Source organism: Emys orbicularis, chromosome 6, assembly GCF_028017835.1.
Source record: "Emys orbicularis isolate rEmyOrb1 chromosome 6, rEmyOrb1.hap1, whole genome shotgun sequence".
NCBI classification, from domain to species: domain Eukaryota; kingdom Metazoa; phylum Chordata; order Testudines; family Emydidae; genus Emys; species Emys orbicularis.
In genome coordinates, this window is record NC_088688.1 from 96,174,495 (window position 1) to 96,193,841 (window position 19,347).

General features: G+C 43.4%; 1 protein-coding gene across 1 annotated transcript in view; it reads left to right on the plus strand.

Annotated features, from left to right (window-relative positions):
- The window catches only part of SMC5 (structural maintenance of chromosomes 5), an 81,116-nt gene extending 62,763 nt beyond the window's left edge, over positions 1-18,353 (plus strand). Inside the window, exons 18-24 of the mRNA XM_065406162.1 lie at positions 1,686-1,811; positions 3,834-3,929; positions 4,327-4,431; positions 7,355-7,474; positions 15,717-15,896; positions 16,012-16,107; positions 17,656-18,353. Of these exons, the coding sequence (XP_065262234.1) occupies positions 1,686-1,811; positions 3,834-3,929; positions 4,327-4,431; positions 7,355-7,474; positions 15,717-15,896; positions 16,012-16,107; positions 17,656-17,793 (861 nt within the window). The 3' untranslated portion in view covers positions 17,794-18,353. The remainder of the gene's footprint in view (positions 1-1,685; positions 1,812-3,833; positions 3,930-4,326; positions 4,432-7,354; positions 7,475-15,716; positions 15,897-16,011; positions 16,108-17,655) is intronic.
- Positions 18,354-19,347: the final 994 nt, after the last annotated feature.

Below are 19,347 nucleotides of genomic sequence, written 5' to 3' on the forward strand. Positions count from 1 at the left end.
CATAACTTTAGAACTGTTGAACTAATTTTATTAAAATTTATTTTGTCCTTAAGTGGAAGGTCCCTAACTCTGTGGGTATTTTTATACTTTGTGGTTTTATTGCACCTTTTTCTGACGATATCAAAGCACTTTAGAAAAATGTATTAAATCTCACAACACCTCTTTAAGGATGATAGAGAAGTATGATTTCCATTTTACAGAGGGTGAAACAACAGGCACATTGAGGTTAACTTGCCCAACTTTGTCTAACTTCAGAAATACTGAACCACTTTTGTCCGTAAAACAGCCAAGTTTGCAAGTTATGCAGGTGAACACTTCTGCTCAGGATTTATGGAATATGTTTTTGTCCGTCTCTCTCAACCTCCCCCTGCCCCCACTATATGCAGAGCCTAAATGTTTGAACGTATATTACACATGCTTTGGGAAGAAAAACTTCTCCTTTGGATTGATACCTAGTGTAGAAAATGTCAGTCAAAAATATGTATGCCAAACTCTTGAACACCTGTAAGAATTGAGGTTGCATTTGTCTTAAGTATAACTGTTACTACTACTTGTGTTGTATTATTTAGAACAGTGATATGAATTAATCTAATTACATTGACAGAGAGTAACTTAAACAAGTTTTATTGTAAGTACCCTCTCTATAGGGTGGTCAGTAAATTTTTAAAATGTGAAACGGACACTTCATCCAGTAGAATACACAAGTATTGAGTCTTTAGTTAACTGTATACATTTTAAAACATTTTTGGTCCCATTTTTGTCCCATGTGATTCCTGGTTTATGTAGGGGTGTAAATGTATGAAAATTACATGAAAATTGTTTATAATTGACCATTTGTGCTTTCAACAAAAGTGAAAACAAGATCTTAGTCCCTGCCCCAAGGAGTTTACAGTCTAAAGAGGTTCTAGCTTTGATTGATAGACACATGTAGCACTATTTTTCTAAGTTTGCTCTTAGTCATTACTGTGAAACTGTTACTTAGTATCTTTCGCCTGTAATAGTAAAGGTAGCATATGAGAGATGAAGAAAAATACATTATTTCCTGATTAATATACAGCTAATCTGTTTGTACTGTATAGTTTCAACTTAAATATTCTTCGTAATGCAAATCCTATTTACTAGACGGCTCTGTCATGTCTAGTAGAAAAACTAGTGCTAGTTGGGAGGCATGATACAAAATAAAGAAGCACTGCAATAGTCCATCTCTTCCCACCAAATTTTAAAGCAGAGATCTACATCTGGACCTAGGCAGAGATCAAAACTGTGGCTCTCTTTGTGAAAAACACATTCATATATTTTACAATTGTGCGCTCAGTTTGATCCATTCACTCAGATCTGCCATCCCTTTAGTTAAAAAAACAAAAAACAAAAATTTAAAAAAGCCAGAAGAAGATAGTTGTTTTTGAAGGGAGGGATTATTTTCAACCTCTGTAAACAATCTGCTATGATTTCACAAATCACCTCTCTGAATCTGACATGATTAATGCTAGTTCTAATGGAGATGGTGGAGTTGGAGTGTGTGAAATTGATCATTTTTGTCATTAAACTTTCTTCTGTAGTTCTCTCTCTCTCTCTCTAGAACAATTGAACTTCATGCAGGGTCACAGATTGATTGACTGTAACTGAAGGCAATGGAGTTTTCTTTAAAATAAAACATCTTTTTATTTTAATTTCTTCTATAATAGCAACAAGTTTCTGACTTGGGTGAAAAAAAACGTGTTCTTTTGGAGAAGTGCAAGGGACTGATGAGAAAAGCTAGACAGGCGTGTAATCTCAGCCCTGATCAAGAAATTCCAAAAGACTTTCAGACTGTAAGTATTAAAAACAAAAGGCACATTTTTATAAGGGTGTAATGGTATAACATGAAGAGATACTTTCGCTAGCTAAGACTGTTCATTTATAATATTCAGAACTATGCTCTTTTAGTACACCTGCACCTAAAGCAAAATACTCTGTTTGCGAAAGCTAGAAGAGTGAATTCCCAATTTCTCCTTGCTTCCTGCTCCAGGTTCTTACAGTTGTGGAGTGCAAGACAGAGCAAACACTTCTTCTTCTCCTTAGGGACTCTACCCTGCCTTTCTATGCCTTCTGCTTTTCGGCCTGATCCAAAGCCCATTGAAGTCAATGGGCTTTGGATGAGACCACTAGATCCCTGTTTTGATCCTCTGGTTAATCTCTTCCCTGACTACTTTAATAAGGGGCAAGTGCACCCCTTTTTCAAGATCCTTGTTATATATCTTTGTAATTCTGCCCACTCCCTTTAAAAACAAACAAAACCCACTTCTCAATAAAACAAATCTGGAGTTTGTAAGACACGTTCTTTCGGAAGTATGTTGACCCAGCCCTACCTTAGCCTGCCTTAGTCCCGCTGCGTGCCGCTGCCACACCAGAGCCGCTCCAGGTAAGCGGCGCCAGGATGGAGCCCGCACCCCGAACCTCTCCTGCACCCCAATCTCCTGACCCAGCCCTACATTCATGGCCCTGCATGCAATTTCCCCACCCAGATGTGGCCCTCGGGCCAAAAAGTTTGCCCACCCCTGCTGTAGTTCCTCCCTCTGCCGTTGGCCTCACTTTTCCTGCCCACAGTGCTCCTCTACAGCCTTCCCTCCCTTTGTTTTTACCTTCCCTATCTCCTCTCCATCGGCCTATTGCCTCTTTTTGCTTCCCCTTCCTCCAATTCCCCCTTAATGCCACCTCTACCTTTTCCTTCACTTTAAAATCATCCTGATTATAAATGCTTTAAAAAATACATGCAAGTAAGCTTTCTTGAATGTTCATCTTGTCTCTGACCTCTCCACCCTGCATGCCACCTAGGCCTTTCTGTTTTGTCTTCCCTTGTTATGTCATGTATTCATTATGATCTCTTCTGGGCAGGAAGTCTATGTTTGTCTGGAAAGCACCTCTCTCAAAAAAAATTTCCCTTTTTCTTTATTTTTAATTCAGTCCTCCACCTAACCCCTTTGCCCGTCATTTGTTTTTGCTTCTCTAAAATAAAACTTGGTCTTGCAAAACCTTACTTGTATCAGTATTGCCATTTACTTCAATATAAAGAACTGTTCATGTAACGATTTGCATGATCATTGTGCCCTTAAATTGTCATCTTCTCAAGAATAGGGACTATGTCTGTAAAGCAGGTGCTATATAAACTTAACTACCACTCCCCCCAGGATTTAAATAGTATTTTAAGTTTAGTTCATTTTTACACTGTTATGAAAACTGGTATATCCCATGATCACAAAAAGGGTTTTCCTTGTTATTTATTCTATATGCACAATAGGGGAGGGAGAGAATTTGTCAGGTTAATTAATCAAAATTCCCACTTTAAAGGAAAGAAATTTGGGCCAGATTCTCCTTCCTATTCCAACTTAGGCAACATGAAAGGCCCAGAGCCTGGATGTATCTGGGCAGCCGAGTATTCCTCCTGTGTGGGAAAGCTCTCATCTGGCATAGCCAGCTCCTATACTACCATCCCCTTTCTGGATGCATGACCAGAGTGCCACTGAACTCCAACAGTTCTCAAGTAGTGGGGCTCTTGTGGACCATTGCCAGGTGACAGGGTTAGAGCAGCTGCACCAGGGTTGGGGCTACACCTGCACAGGCAGAGAATTAGGGAGCCATAGTTAGCTTCCCAACAGCCCTCCCTCATCACCCCACACCAAGCACTTCTCAGGAGAGAATCTAGCCACTTAAATTTAAATGGATTGTGTCTTAATAAAGTGATCTAATGACTAGCAGTGTCCTTGATTGTCCAATTTCTTGCTACTTTTTAGTCATATTTCAAGCCTCTCTCAACATTAAACTATCTAATGAATAGATTGTTTTGCTTCTTGTAGGCATTCCAGGACCTTCCAAGCACATTGGATGAAATTGACGCTTTACTGAATGAAGAGAAATCAAGAGCCTCCTGCTTCACAGGCCTAAATGCTTCAGTATGTTTCCTCCAGTATTGTACTTACTTCCCACTCTGTACTAGAACTCTTGGTAATAATAAGCTAGACAGCAGGAACAATGTGCTATAAATGCCAGATTCTGAATCTATTAGAATTTTAAGTAGGTTCTTCGAAAGGAACAGCATGTTCTCTGCCTTTTGTTTAGAGAAAAATAGTTGGGTTAACCTGAAATACAGCCATGGCTTAGTTGCTCTTTGCTTTAGAGAGACCAGTGTGTCCTGTTCAATGTATAAACCGTGCATACACTACTTAATTATATGTAAACAAGTGCAGTGTTTACATGTGTGTATTTTACTGTTAAGGTTTGAATTGATAAATATCTATTTTGTCAATTTGAAAGACTATATTTTTGAAGGATAATGCTTTTTCCTGACAGGTTGTTGAAGAATATAATAGAAGGGCACAAGAAATACAGCAAGTAACGGAGGAACTAGAGGAAAAGAAAAACGAATTGGAGAGCTATAGGCAAAACATTTCACAGGTAATATATGAAATCATTACTGTAGTATAATGAATGTAGGAGAAACATAAATGGGTATATACTTCTATTAAAATGCATCATATTCATTTTAAAAGACATTTCAAGTTTGATGCTAGGAAAAATGAAATGTTAGCAACTGCTGTATGCAGTAGTGTTATAGCCATGTTGGTCCCAGGATGTTGGAGAGACAAGGTGGATGAGGTAATATCTTTTATTGGACCAACTTCAACTTCTGTTGGTGAAAGAGACAAGCTTTCAAGCTTATACAAAGCTCTTCTTCAGGTCTGGGAAACTAAGAGCTTGTTTACACTGGCAGGTTACAGCGCTGCAACTTTCTCACTCACCCCCCCCCGAGCGCAGCAAGTTTCAGCGCTGTAAAGCGCCAGTGTAGACAGCACTGGGAGCTGTGTCCCTCGTCAAGGTGGTTTTTTTTAGAGCGCCAGGAGAGCTCTCTCCCAGCACTCTGCCGCAACTACACAAGCCACGTTAAAGTGCTGCTGCGGCAGCGCTTTAACATTGCCAGTGTAGACAAGCCCTAACTCAGAGTGTCACTGTTAAATAAAAGGTGGAACAGATTGTTAATTTAGCATAAGTAGTTAACACATATTTCAAGGGACCATTCAAGATAAAGTGGCCTGTTAACACCCCTCCAGTCATAGGGAGGAAAGGAAGTCGGAAGTAGCTGGGGGTGGCTGGTGTTAGCGGATTACAGATTGTTATAATAAGCCATAAATGAAGTGTCTCAGTTCACAGGGCTGGCTTTAGCAAGAGCAGGGCCCGATTCCTGGGGGCGGGGCTTGCCGCAAGCCCCGCCCCCAGGAATCGAGCCCCACTCCAGCCGGGGTCGCCGGGCTTGGGTCCGGCCCGGAGCTGCTTGGCGGCCAGAGCCGAGCCCACGGGGCCGGGCCGGAACTGAGCCAAGCCGCGGGGGCCGGGCCCGAGCCGCGCCGCGGGGCCCGAGCCGGGCCCGAGCCGCGCTGCGGGGGCCAGGCCCGAGCCGGGCCCGAGCCGCGCCGCACCGCGGGGGCCGGGCCGGGCCTGAGCCGCGCTGCGCCGCAGGAGCCGGCGCGCTTGGCCGGAACTGGGGCCGGAGGGAGCTACTTGGCCGGGGCTGGACTGGGCCGCGCCTCCCCGGAGCCCTTCTCTCGCCCCCTGCCACCCCAGCTTACCTGGTGCTGCCTGCCCGCCCCTGCTTCTTTTCAGACTTCCCACGAACCTCTGATTCGTGGGAAGCAGGGGAGGGGGAGGAGCAGGGGGCGGAGCGTTCAGGGGAGGGGAGGAGGGGGAAGTGAGCTGGGGGCGGGGTGGAGCCCAATTCAGCCGAATCGGCTGAATCGGCCTAAAGCTGGCCCTGTCAGTTCATTCCATGATTTTTAGTATCTGGCAAAGTTTTATGAATTTAAGGTCCCAGGCTCATCTTTTCAAAGTGTTATGCAGGTTTCCTTTCATGATGAGGACTGATAGGTGAAATACAGAGTGACTGCTTTGTGAAAAGTGTTCACCCACAGGTGATAGGGTGTTTTTATCTTTTATCATTTGCCTGTGTGAGTTCATTAAAGAGCATAGTGATTGTCTGGTTTCACCCAAATAGTTGCTATTGGGGCATTTAGTGTACTGGATGAGGTTTTCCACATGTGTAGGACCCATGGTTCTTGAAAGATGTTTTGTAGGGGGTGTTGATCATTGTAGCAGTGCAGATGTGTCTGCAAGTTTTGCATCTGTTCCGGCAAGGTGCTGCTTTGAGTTGGTATGGCCTGATCTGTGGGGAGATTGCTTTTGATGATGAGCTTGGAGAGGTTGTGGGGGTTGTTTGAAGGCCAGAAGAGGGGGTTCAGGAAAGATTTATTTCAGGATGGGGTCCCCATCGAGCATGGGCAGCAGGTATAATATGCCAGGGGAGGCTCTGCCTCCCCTAGCGCAGCCGCTGCTTCGGGACCCGGTTGCAGGTTTAGCGGGTGAAATTTTTGCTTTTTATTATGCCCCATGCAGGTTCCGGGGCGACTGAGGAGGCAGTATGTGCTTCTGGGTTTATTAATATTCTCCCTGGACTCTAGGGAGATTACTGATGAACGCGGGATGCTGTCTGAGTAACACATACCGCCTCCTCAGCCACCCCGGAACCTGCATGGGGCATAGCAAAACCTCTTCTTTCTTCCAGAAGAGAGAAGAAGAGAAGAGCTTTTTAACTTTTGTGGGGCGGCTTGGGGTCTGCAGAGGGGAGGCATGGGTGCAGGGGGTTCCGGCTGCCCTGGGACTCCTCCGAGCAGGTTTGGGGAGGCGCTCAGGGCTCTGGCTGGCCTGGGGCTCCTCTGGCCGCAGAGGGGGGAGTAGGTTTTGGGGCTTGGGCCCCGGGAGGGGGGGTGGTAAGGGAGGCTCGGGGTGCTCTGGTCGCGGGGGGAAGAGGGGGTCTCCAGCTGGGGGGTTGGAGGGGGATTCGAGGGGCGGAGCCAGGGTCTAGCCTCCCTGAAATGGGGCTCCACACCGCCCATGCCATCGAGTATGAGTTGTAGTTGTGCGATGATACCTTGTCTGGGTTCCAATATGGGGTGGTAGGTAACAACTAGAGGTGTGCATTTGGAGTGGGTTTTATTTCTGTATTGAAGCAGGATCTCTTGGTCCAAGTGATGCAATCTACTTCTCTGGTGGAGTGTCTATGTTTGGTGAAAGTTTTGAATGTGTTAAGGTGTATATCCCAGACTTTCTCTTCAGAGCATATTCTGTGGTATCTGAGTGCCTGGCTGTATATAACAGTTTTCTTGGTCTGTTTTGGGTGGTTACTTGATCTATGAAGGTAGGTATGGTGATCTGTGGGCAATTTTTAATGTAAATTTCACTGTAATAGTTAAATTTGGTATTTTGTTAATTATAGCTTCAACTGTAAATTCTTTCAGAGGTTGTTTTACATTAGTCTCTTTATTTTTAGGTTAAAGAAAGGTGGCTAACACCTTTGAAACAGCTGGTTGAACAAATTAATGAAAAGTTCAGTAATTTTTTTAGTTCTATGCAGTGTGCTGGTGAAGTTGATCTTCATACAGAAAATGAGGTATGGTTACATTTCCATATCTATGAATAATAACGTCTACATTTTAATTTTTTTGTGCTTAAATGTCTCAAAATGAGACAAAATGATTTGTAATTTTGTTCTGGGTTATGGGGAAAAAGGGGGGTCACCTCCAGGCATTAATTTTAAGTCCTCTTGATCCTTTTACATGAAAATCTAACTTCTCTTTAAATACCGGAACTAACTAATTTATGTCTCAACCAAAGAAAGCAGGACCACCAGCTGTATAACAGTCAGTCTTATCTGAAGTTTCCAAAGCCAGATGGAGCTGAGTAATGCACTTATTTCAAAGATTAGTTTGTCTATCACATTCTTAAGGATGTCTAAACCTTTCTAGATCCCAACTTTCTGGATGTGCATGTACCCTCTCTGTCAAAGCAGAACCTTCTGGAAAGAGCAATGATTGTTGGAGCCACCCACATGCTTCATCACAAGAACCAAGGGGGATACAAGGAACCATGGCCCTGATCTTACCCCAAGTTCCTTTTTGATCCTCCTGCCCTTACTCCTTCTATTTTAACTCTTCTGCCCAGTTTTTTGGGCAGTGGGGAGCAGTGTTCTCCTTCCTCGGTTTTTCTCCTCTCCCCAGGGTCAGTTAACCCTTTGGTGGCTTAACCCTCCCTGGGCCTCCGCAGCAGTGTCCTTTGGTCAGCTCATTTGCCCCTTATAGGCATAACAGAGCAGCCAAGAAAGTACCGGTTCAAATCTAAGCAGTGTTCTGTATGTAAGGCAGCCTTCCCAGACTTGGCAGATAGCAAGATGTGCCCAACCTGCACCCAGCCTTCCATACCTATCTTCATTAGGTCCCAGGGCTATGAGTTGAACAGGCAGGTTGGGTTCCCTACCCACCCAGGCAGCCAGGACTCCAATGGGGGAAAAAATGGACCAGGAACCCCAGTGCAGAACAGGGAGAGACTCCAAAAGCAGGGAGGACCCTCCTGACCACTCAGCTTGAGGGGTACATCACATGGGACCTCTGGCAGAACAAACTGGGGAGGCTTGGGCAGGACTTGCAACCCTGCAAGTTTTAAAGAGGGTACTTAGTGCCATGGGGAAAGAAACAGGACTTCTCATCAGCCTACCTTTCTCGTATGCCAGCCAAGAGGGTTTTGGACAACAAGTTCCCTCCTCCCACTTGGAATGAGACCCAGTGGGGGAGGATTTTGAGACAGACCTCTTGAGAGGGCAGTAGGCCCTAAGGAAGGCAAGTTGCAAAAGGCCTTAATAAAGCTGCAGCAGAGCTTTCACTTTCCCAAAGCATGCTAAGAAAGGTTAAAAAAATTCTAAAGAAGCTAAAAAGAAAAAGGACAAAAAATCCAGAAGATATGAGTCCTCTGACTTCTCTTCTTCCTCCTCCTACACTGAGGAAGGCAAGCTGCCTGGCTATGAAACCTGCTAAGGCTCCTGTGAGTACCTCAGAATAAACTTCTCCCCTCAAAATCCTCCCTTGAGGCTGTAATACCTCTTCATTTCTCCTTCAGCCAGTGATTAGGTATGCTTGGAACAAGCCTAATAAGGACAAGCATATTAACAAAAGCAGCTTATAACTTATAGCCTTTATATCATATAGCCTATATTAGGCTTTATATCATTCAAGAACCAAAGGGCTATATTGCAGAGATACAGAAGGTTGACACCACTGGAGCATCCGTTGCCAGGGATTTGGTTATTCCATCAGAAGGGAAGTTCTACCCTAAAGAAATCATGGATAAGAAGATGGAGGCCACTCTCAAAAGGCCTTTGAAGCCTCTTCTGCCACCCTCCAAGCATCTCTGGCACTTTGCAAGAACATCTCTTTCCTGGCTGGAAGATCTCAAAGCCCTTAAGGATGGAGTTCACCCTGACTTTGGTCCATTTTTAAGAAAGTCACCTAGCAACAGCATTTGTAGCTGATGCTTCAATGGATGCAATGAGGTTCTCAGTCCAAGCTATGGCTTCCAGCTTAGTAGTCAGGCACCACCTGTGGCTTTGACCCTGAAAGGTGGATTCTCACTCTAAGCAGATCCAGTGCTTGGCAAAGTTTATAGGCTTCTTTTTTTTTTTTTAAATAAAAGCTGGATAAGGTGGTGGCTGACAATGCAGCAAAATCCTAATAGTCCCTCCCTTTCCCACTAAGTGCCCTCAGGAGCGAATATAGACTGGTCTTCAAAAGGAGCACCTCTGTCTGCTCCTCATTCTCAAAGTCATCAGCAAAGGAATAATAGATTCCCTAAGGGAAAACAGTGTAATTGAAGTCTGAAGGGAAAGTCCAGAGGGACTTCAGCCTCCCTCCCGCCAGATTTACTTTATGACAAAAATTGCATAGGCCTCCATCAGGAACTGAAGCAAGGGGACAGGATTTCCCATTTCCTAGAAGAATAGTTTTCATTGACCACAGATAAGTAGGTCAGGGGAATAGTGAGTCAGGGATACTCCCTAGAGCTGCGGGCACCACCCCATCCATTTTTCATCCAGTCACCCAGTTCCAACAGCCACATAAAACGCAATCTGATCCAGAGCGAAATATCTCATCTGCATATGGCAGTGAAAGAGAGTGTTTCCCTCAAAAGAAAGGAATAGAACCTAGCAAATCATCTTCTTTGTTGTACAGAAGTGCATGGGAGGGTATCAGAACTGTTCTCAACCTCAAAAGGTTCAACAAGTGGGTGAAGAAAATAGGGCTTCAGATGGACCGTGGCCTCTATGGTGTCATCCCTGTGCCAGGGAGGCTTCTTCACTTAAGTAGATCTAGTGAACACAAATTTCCATATCCCCATCAGACCATGCCACCGCAGACTTCTGCAGCAGGAAACATCAATACTGACCACACCCATTTGTCCTTTCCTCGGTCCCAGAGTTTTTACAGATATGATGATGGTGAGAATAGCCAGATTCAGGTCGCAGGGAACTCTCCTGTACCCCTTCCTGGATGACGACCTGATCAGAGCTCTATTGCAGTCGGCAGTGCACAGGGTCATGCTTAGGATGTTGACTCTCCTCCAGGTGCACAGCTTCATCATCAATACCAAGAAGAGTTCTCTGGTTCATCCACCAGAATAACCCACCTGGGGGCAGAAATAGACACCTTGGTATTGAAGATCTACCCATCATTAGAAAGGTTTCCAAAAATCCAGGAGTTGATTTTCTTGCTTAAGCGCTGCAGGAGGCTTACCATAGCACTGTGCCTCCAACTGCTAGGACTCCTGGTGTCATGCATAGGGATCACTCCATGGGCACAAGCATGCAGCATCAGAAGTCTTCAAGCCTTCATACTACAAGTATGGGACCACACTCCAGAACACATGAAAGATTAAGTACGGTTCCAACACAGGTATTCCACTCCTTACAGTGGTCAGCAGCCCACAACAATGTCCACAAAGGCATGCTCATCTGCCTTCCAGATCCTTCAGTCCTTGCAACCACGCCAGCTTGGAGGTCTGGGGATCTCACTTGGAGACCCAAACAGACTGAGGACTCTGGAGTCAGGAGGAAAAGACTCAAGCCTAAACTTTCTAGAGCTGAGAGTGGTCAAGCTAGCTTTGTGAAGGTTCCAGCCCACCCTAATGGGGACTCACATTATGTTTCAATCAGACAATACAACTACGGTCATGCATTTAAAAAACCAAGGGGGAACAAGGATTCCGGTATCAGAAGTATGTCTTTAGAAGAGAATCAAAAGCAGAGAAAGTAGTGGCTTTGTGGATCAGCACTGAAAGAGTGTTCTGCACAAAATGGAAGAAAGCGCAGAGATGACTGGGGGAGAATTTGAGGATAGTGGAGTAACTGGAGAAGCAGAAGAGACAAGAGGTGACAAAAAGGACAAGGCCAAATAAGTACAGAAGGGCAGAATTATGTAGAGCTTTGAAGGAAAGGACAATAATCTTGAATTTGATGAGGTGGAGAAGGAGAATCCAGTATGTGCACGTAATGGATATAATGAGATAGGCGGAACAGTTCTTCTTTTCTCTCTGAGTGAGCCACATTAAAGGGCACCTGAACCAAAAGGCAGACTGGCTCAGCGGGCGCAGGGTCAACAGACATTTGGCCTCCCTTCAACCAAACTGTTCTTGAATCGTATGAACACAGTGAGGCCAGAATACTTCACAAGGGAAGCAGACCCCAGATTCATGGACAGATGCCTTATCGCACAGTTGGCCACAGGCCCTTCTTTATGCATTTCCACACTTTCCACTACTGAGAAAGGTGCTCCAGAAAATAAAATAAGAACAGGCAGTGGTAATACTGATAATTCCTCACTGGCCGAGGAGACCTTGGTTCTCAGACCTGATAGAGCAGAAATTGAAGCCCCCACTCCAGCTTCTGTGGAGGCTGGATGTCCTCTCACAAACTTGGCTATTGAGAGGAAAACACTAGAACATCTTGGTATGTCCACCAGAGTCATTAAGATATTACTTTCATCTGGGAGAGTATCAACACTAAAAGCGTACTACTTTGTCTGGTCCAGATTCAACAACTGGTGCCAAGAGCACAATACATATCCCAGAAATGCAAGAATTCCAGCAATACTTGACTTTCTTCAAGAAGGTATAGACAGAGGCCTTCAGGACAGTACCATTGAGCATCAGCAGTCTGCCTTTAATAGCATACTGTTCACAGGATCCTTGGGATCCCTAGCAGACAATTCACAGACAGCCAGATTCCCTTAAGCAAGCCAATTAGCCAGACCAGTGGTCAGGCCACTCTTCCCAAAATGGGAAGTTTTGATGGCCCTGACAAGTCATTCTTCTGAGCCTCTGACTTCAGTTTCAGCATTTTATTTATCCATTAAGACTTGTTTCTTAGTAGCTGTCATGTCTGCCAGACAACGAGCCTTACTGCCTTTTCTATGAGGACAAGGTGGTGTTCAGGACACCTGAATCCTTTCTACCTAAAGTAAATTCCTCCTTTCATGCCTCCAAAAAGGTTGTGCTTCCTTCAGTCTGTCCAAAACCACAGCATCCAACTGAAACAGCGTGGCACACCTTAGATGTCAGAAGAGCATTGAAAAATCTATCTCAAGTATAGAGAATCTATGAGGAGATAGGGCTCCCTATTTGTGTCTTTCCACCTGACATGCAAGGGACTCAGAACTTCCAAGTCCTCCATCACTAGGTGGATTAGACTTCGTATTGTGGAAACCTACAAATCATCAGAGATTCCTGTCCCAAAATAGATCAAGGCACACTCCACAAAATTGTTAGCAACCTCCTGGGTGGAGTGAGGGCTGCAGAATGGAAAATTTCTTACCAATAATTTCCTTTCTGCTAGCAGCATCTTCCACAATTCTACCCACCCTGGACGGCTCATGAGTAAGGCTGTTTTTAGTCACGGGTATTTTTAGTAAAAGTCATGGACAAGTCACGGGTAGTAAACAAAAATTCACGGCCCATGACCTATCCATGATTTCTACTATATACCCCTGACTAAATCTTTGGGGGGGGGAGGCGGCCTGGGAGTGCCACGGGTGCTGGGGGGAGCTGGCAGGCTCCCTACATGGCTCCACACCTTCCTGGAAGCAGCAACATTCCTCAGCTCCAGGAACCGTGGCCAATGGGAGTTGCAGGGGTGGTGCATGGAGGTGGAAGCAATGCGCAGAGCTGCCTGGCCATGCCTCCACCTAAGAGCTGAGGGAGGGGGAATGCGCTGCCCAGAGCCTGCCTCACCCCGTCCTGTGCCTCTGCCCCTTCCTACAGCCAAACTCCCGCTGCTGGGGAGTGGGGGGAGGGGGGGACGTGGTGGCCCCAGACTGCCCCGGCAGTGGCCAGTGTGACTGGCCATGGGGTTGCCTGAGCTGCTCAGGCGGCCCCCGAGCCAGGCACACCGGCCACTGCAGAGGTCACAGAAAGTCACAGAATCCGTGACAAACTCTCAGTCTTACTCATGAGTCAAGGGTCAGATATAAAGTAGAATCATTACCATATGATCTTCCTCTTGGTCTAATGTACATAGTTATTTCATTATCTCTGGAATATTTTTTAATGATATGCAAGTTTTACAGTTTAGGAATAACTCATCTGGAAGCAAGCAGGAGCAGAAGGGGTGTGGCCAAACTGTGCAGTGCCAAAATGCTTGATCCGCCTCTGAGCTGCACAGAGAAGAGAGCAGTCCTTATTCCAGAACTGTGGGAGACACTGCTAACAGAAAGGAAATTATCCTTAAGAAGTTTTCCATTCATTTAATTTTTTTTACAGAACTTCTTGTTGTGCAAAAGTCAGCATGGTATAATACACAATTAACAGTTATCTTTTGTCTGCAACAACAATAAAAAAGCTGAGGAACAGAAATGAGTATGCACAAATATGAAATCCATGTTTACATTCGGCTGGTACGGTTCTAAAAAAAGGCTCAAAAAAAGAGGAGGAGGCATAATGACTTTTTAAAATTGCTTTTAAACTTATAATCACTTAAAACCAATTATGATATTAATAGAATCTTCTGAAAAAAGATCATGGATCTTGACAGAGAAATGAAGAATGAGAAACACAGAATTGTGTTAATTGAGTACACTGACTCTTGGACAAGCGGACATTAAAAAAAGTATGAAGTAGAATTATTTTTTTAATAGCACCTAAATGAACAGCTTCAAGTCCATCTTATCCTAAAATCCATTTAGATGAACAGAAATCATCAGCCCAGATTTGCAGATCACAGTGTATCAATGCAGTATATCAAAACCATTGATTAATGATTGTGGCTTGGTGTGATCAGTCAGGTACAATAAATAGGGTCTTCTCTGTGGGTAAGTTGAGAACTGTTGTATTAATTCCAATGGCATACATGGGCCCAAAGAGTCAAAGGTGTTGACATGACCCTGAAATTTCCCAACATTGAACAGTTTAAAACAAGGTTTTGGGTTTGGTATATACAGCAACCTCACAAAAGAAGACACACACACCAGAGGGGAAAGAAAAGATCAGCAAAAATAGAAAATGCAGCTTCTGTTTCTGGTGTTGACTCTCACTGCTGGAAAAACATATTTGGTCTTATTAGCTGCTCTGAGACCTGGCAAACTTGGGGCTGTTTAGGTCATTGCTTTTGACTGCCTTTTTGGTCACTGGCTCACAGGAGCATTGCAAAATATACGGTTTGGGGTAGCTAAGCCAGACTCTTCTTAAACAGAAGGCAAAATGAAAGGGGTAGAGAAGAGATGAAATAAGATGGGGAAGGAGAAGGGAAAGGGACACATGGGGAGGGGCAACAAAGTCTCACATCACAGGTGGTGGTTGGGATTTAGCCAAAGCTGGTGGAGGTGATTTCATGTGGGTCCTTCTCTCTGGCCCAGTCTAGTCAGGACATCTCTCGGGATTAGGGTGACAAAAGCTCAGCAATGTTACAGTGGATCCCAAGAAATGGTGAGGGTGGCAGCCATGGAGGATGGTAAGGCTCGCTGCAGCAGTTGTTGGCAGGCAGCTTCTTCAGCTAATTTCCCCCCCAAAACTCTTTTCTTTTCAAGAACCCCAGAAGGAAGTGATGGGCAGAATAGCCCATCCTTCGTTATTTTGTTCACTTATTAGGTCTAATTTCTGACACAACAATTTTGGTCAATTGATTTTCAGTTCCACACTTGAATGTTTACCAGGTATAATCTTAACACAGTCCTTGAGTTAAATCAGTAGGCCTTTTTGTTTAAATTAATTCAATTCTACTGTCTCCTTTTTGCACCTTTTCCCATCAACATTTATTGTTACAGGTTTTTGTGACATTTTATAAACCAAAGATAAAGGTCAGACAACTTTCCTTAACAGTCGGGCTTAGGGAGAGCTTACTCACTCACTTTTTCCAGTTGAGCTCACAATTAGGGTAAATTTCTAGGACCAATTATTACAACAGAACCTCTCATGAAACACTAACTTTTGTATTCAATTATGATTTTATTTATAAAGCACCTTGCTGCCAATGTTTTGTTTGCTATACAATAATTTACTAATAAGTGTGTGTGTGGGAGGAAAGTATTCATAAGAACAAAAATTCTAGTAACTTGCCCTTTTTAAAATTACACATCAAATCGGTTAGCTGGGGAATAGGTTAGAGAAAAGTTCTATGTGTAAAAAGAATAGATCAATGCTAAGAGATAAACCATAGTTTAAAACAGAATGAAAGAGTTTATATATAACTGATCCTGAATACTTCATTCTCCTAATGTAGGACATACATAAAATGGTTTCCTTTCACTTTTGCTGCATTGTCAAATAGGATACACTATAGGAAGCTGTAGATGTCTAACATTTCCTGCCTACTCTCACAGGAGGAGTACGACAAATATGGGATTCGAATTAGAGTTAAATTTCGTAGTAATACCCAACTGCATGAACTGACTCCTCACCATCAGAGTGGAGGTGAGAGAAGTGTTTCGACTATGCTGTACTTGATGGCTCTGCAGGAACTCAACAGATGTCCTTTCAGGGTTGTAGATGAAATAAATCAGGTAAGGTCGCTAGTGCGTGAAACAAGACTTGTTCCACAGGAGTTCATAGGGTGACCACAGGGACTGTAAAAGTATATATGATTTCTTTTTTTTCTTTTTTTCTTTTTTTTTAAAGGGAATGGACCCAGTCAATGAGAGGAGAGTTTTTGAAATGGTTGTGAAGACCGCTTGTAAAGAGAGCACTTCTCAGTATTTCTTTATTACACCAAAGGTGGGTAACTGAAAACTAAACAAAAAGATTCTCGTGTGTGTGGGGGGGGTGGAGGATATATATGTGTGTGTGTGTGTGAGAGAGACACTCTCTCGACTTCTTTGATGAAAGAATAAATAGCATTGATATAGGTGCTATATAAATGTCTTCTGGTTTGTTCAATTGAGACTATGACAGGGATGAAATAAAAATACTATAACAGGGCAGTTTGTCCCCTTTAAGGATAGTTGTGGCCTGGGCTCAACCAACTCTGTTCCAAGGCTCAGCCTCTTTAAGAACAGACATTCTGGGACTTGTGGTGCCCTGGAAGGATCGATTGTACAAACAAGCTGAAGTACACACTGCTGGGAACCAGGGGACCCTCAAGAGACAGGGATAAGGATTAAAAGGCAAGCATGTAGCCCAAATGAAGGAGAAAGATAAAGGTGAGACAACTTTCCTTAACAGTCAGGCTGAGGGCTTAGGGAGAGCTTAGGAAGGCCATTGCTGCAGTCCTAGGAAGGAGGGCTGCAGACAACCCTGCACCTAGGGAGGAAAGACTATTCAAGCCTGAGCACAAGGCTGATGGCTTACCGAGCCTGAAAGGGAATTGTGCTGCACTCTCTGGAAGGAGGGCTGCAGAGAACTAACTGACCAGGGGACGTACTGTCTGTGCCTATGGCAGCCAGCTGAATGGTTTATATTTGTTCTGACCGAAACAACAGCCCCAAGAAGGAATGTTATTTACAAGTTTTGTTTATCTGTAGTACTTTGGCAGAATTGGGAGGTTTGATTTGAAAGGACCAATGGGGTTGCCTTCTCTAATGCAGTCTCAGCAAGTATCTACACTGTTTACTACAGGAAATTAGGAGAGATTATAGGGTAATTGATCACCAGTTAAGGTATTAAGGTAACATTCTCCTACATCCCAAAACTTAATTTATTTAGATGTTAGCTGGTGTGAACCAATTATCTGATTATATGGCAGTCAAGGGATCTACCAAAAACCAACTTTTTTTCATTGGCCACCTAAACTTCAGTGTCTGGCATAACTTAAGCTTGGTCTACACTTAAAACTTTTAATGACATAACTGCGATGCTCAGGGGTCTGAAAAAATGAGCCATGTAGCTATGATGGCCTAACCCTTGGTGTAGATGCAGCTGTGTTGACGGAATAATGCTTCTGTCGACCTGGCTACCGTCACTCGGGGAGATGATGTTCCTACAGCAATGGAAAACCCCTTCCATTGATTTAGGCTGCATCTACGCTACAGGGTTATACTGGAGTAGCTATGGGGCTTTAGCTTTGCCACTGTAGTCGTTGTGGTGTAGATGTGGGCTTAGAGTGGGAAAATGGTGATGGTGTTTGTTATTTCTACCCTTTCATTTCCTTATCCCAGATTGTCCAGGCACTGGGAGACATGCATATGTGGTCAATGGCAAACAATGGTAAAAGCACCATGCAAAAGTTTTTTGGGGGAAATGTTAATCTATTTTAACTAATACAAAAGTGATGCTTGGTATAAGAGGTGTTGCTTAGTGTGAGTTTTTTTTTTTTTTTTTTCACAGCTCCTGCAGAATCTCACCTATGCTGAAAAAATGACAGTGTTGTTTGTCTACAATGGACCTTTTATGCTAGAAACAACCAAATGGAACTTAAAGGCATTCCGTAAGCGGCGACGACAAGTTGAGCGAATGGATCAGTAGTGAATTGCATAGAGCCTTTTGGAGCTACTGGTCTGTGAGACTGTATTTATGAAAACAGAGTGGTTGAATCTGAGAGGGAAACCTGCAGAGAACTGACAATGAAGAGCTGGGCTTCTTTTTTTAGAAACTTACCTTCAAATATATGTAATATTTTCTTAGATCTGTTCTAGCCATCTATTCCTTCAAAGAAAAACTCATTTTTACCTCGGACTGGCTGTCTTAATGGGAGGGCCCCTAGAAACCTGGATCTTTTGCACTTTGCTATATCCAACATACCACATCAGGAAATTTTAGCTGTCAATTTATTTCTTTCCAAATGAGTTACGTTTGGTCAAATCCACTTTTGTTGAAGTTTTCAAAAGTTGTGATATATATTAGGTTAATACATTGCACAGTTAACTTGAAGATAAAGTTACAGTTGGATAGCTTTGAAGTGGTTCTATTGAAATGGTAGCTGTGTGAGTGAGGCAGAAGGGTATCTGATGTCACCAGACTCTCAACTAGTGTGGTGTGTGTGTGTGTGTGTGTAGCCTTGTATCACAGTTTTTTCTTGTGGTGGTTATTAAATATAAAATAGCATACACTATGTAACTAGACGTTATAGTATTATGTATATTAACATTTCCCCTTAAACTCTATTTCAGCAGGGTGAAGTGGATTCCTAAACCAAAAATCTTTACTCACACATCACAACCTCTCCGCTCTCTTCCCCCCGCCATGGACAAATACAAATTGTAGCTTTTTAAACAAAAATTTTACTTGGGCCAGTAGCCTTGTTTGTATTTCTCTTCAAAAACAGTTGTGTTCTCTCTTCTGGAGAGCTACAAACAAGATAGCTTCTGGAAGTAACATCAATCTAAATGTTGTTTGTTTTTGGTGGTGGGTATGGAAATTATTCCTGTAGGTTTTTACACTTGAACTCAGCTATTCTTAACAGCTCTAGTTTCTTTGGAGTGGTTTTGTACTCCTAGTGAAGGATAGATCTCTGACATAGCTGTTAAATTTGCTGGCTTCTTGGTGGGGTTTTGGCCATATCTGTTTAAGTATAAATGTTTAACAGTTACCGCTGTCAACAGTAATTGTGAACTCTTGAAATAGAATGTCAGCTGGTTGAAATTCTTATCTGCCTAACTAATCTGTGGTACAAAATTGTAAAAGGTACAGATTTGTATAAAATTGGAAGACTACTGTCAGTTACCTTTTCCAACTAATCTTTAGGAAAATGATCCAGTCCCATATGCTCTCTGAAAATCTACAGCAATATGTAACATCTTTATTTTCACCACTGAAGGAGCCATTTGAAGGATGGTATTAGTTTGACTGGCATCTACTTAATTTGCAGTGTGACAAAAGTCACATTTTAGAAATTAAAACCTTATTTAACAGGCCACTGTCAGGTCAAATTTAGCCCCGGATGTAGGTTTTGTGTAAAACTTTTATAAAGCTAAATGCCAAAGAAAAGGTTTTTTTCAGTAGCGTACTGTTCAAAACAGACATCCTTTCCACTTAAGTGTTTGCAGTGTTGTCCTAAGCAAATGAGAACCTGAAAGTGAA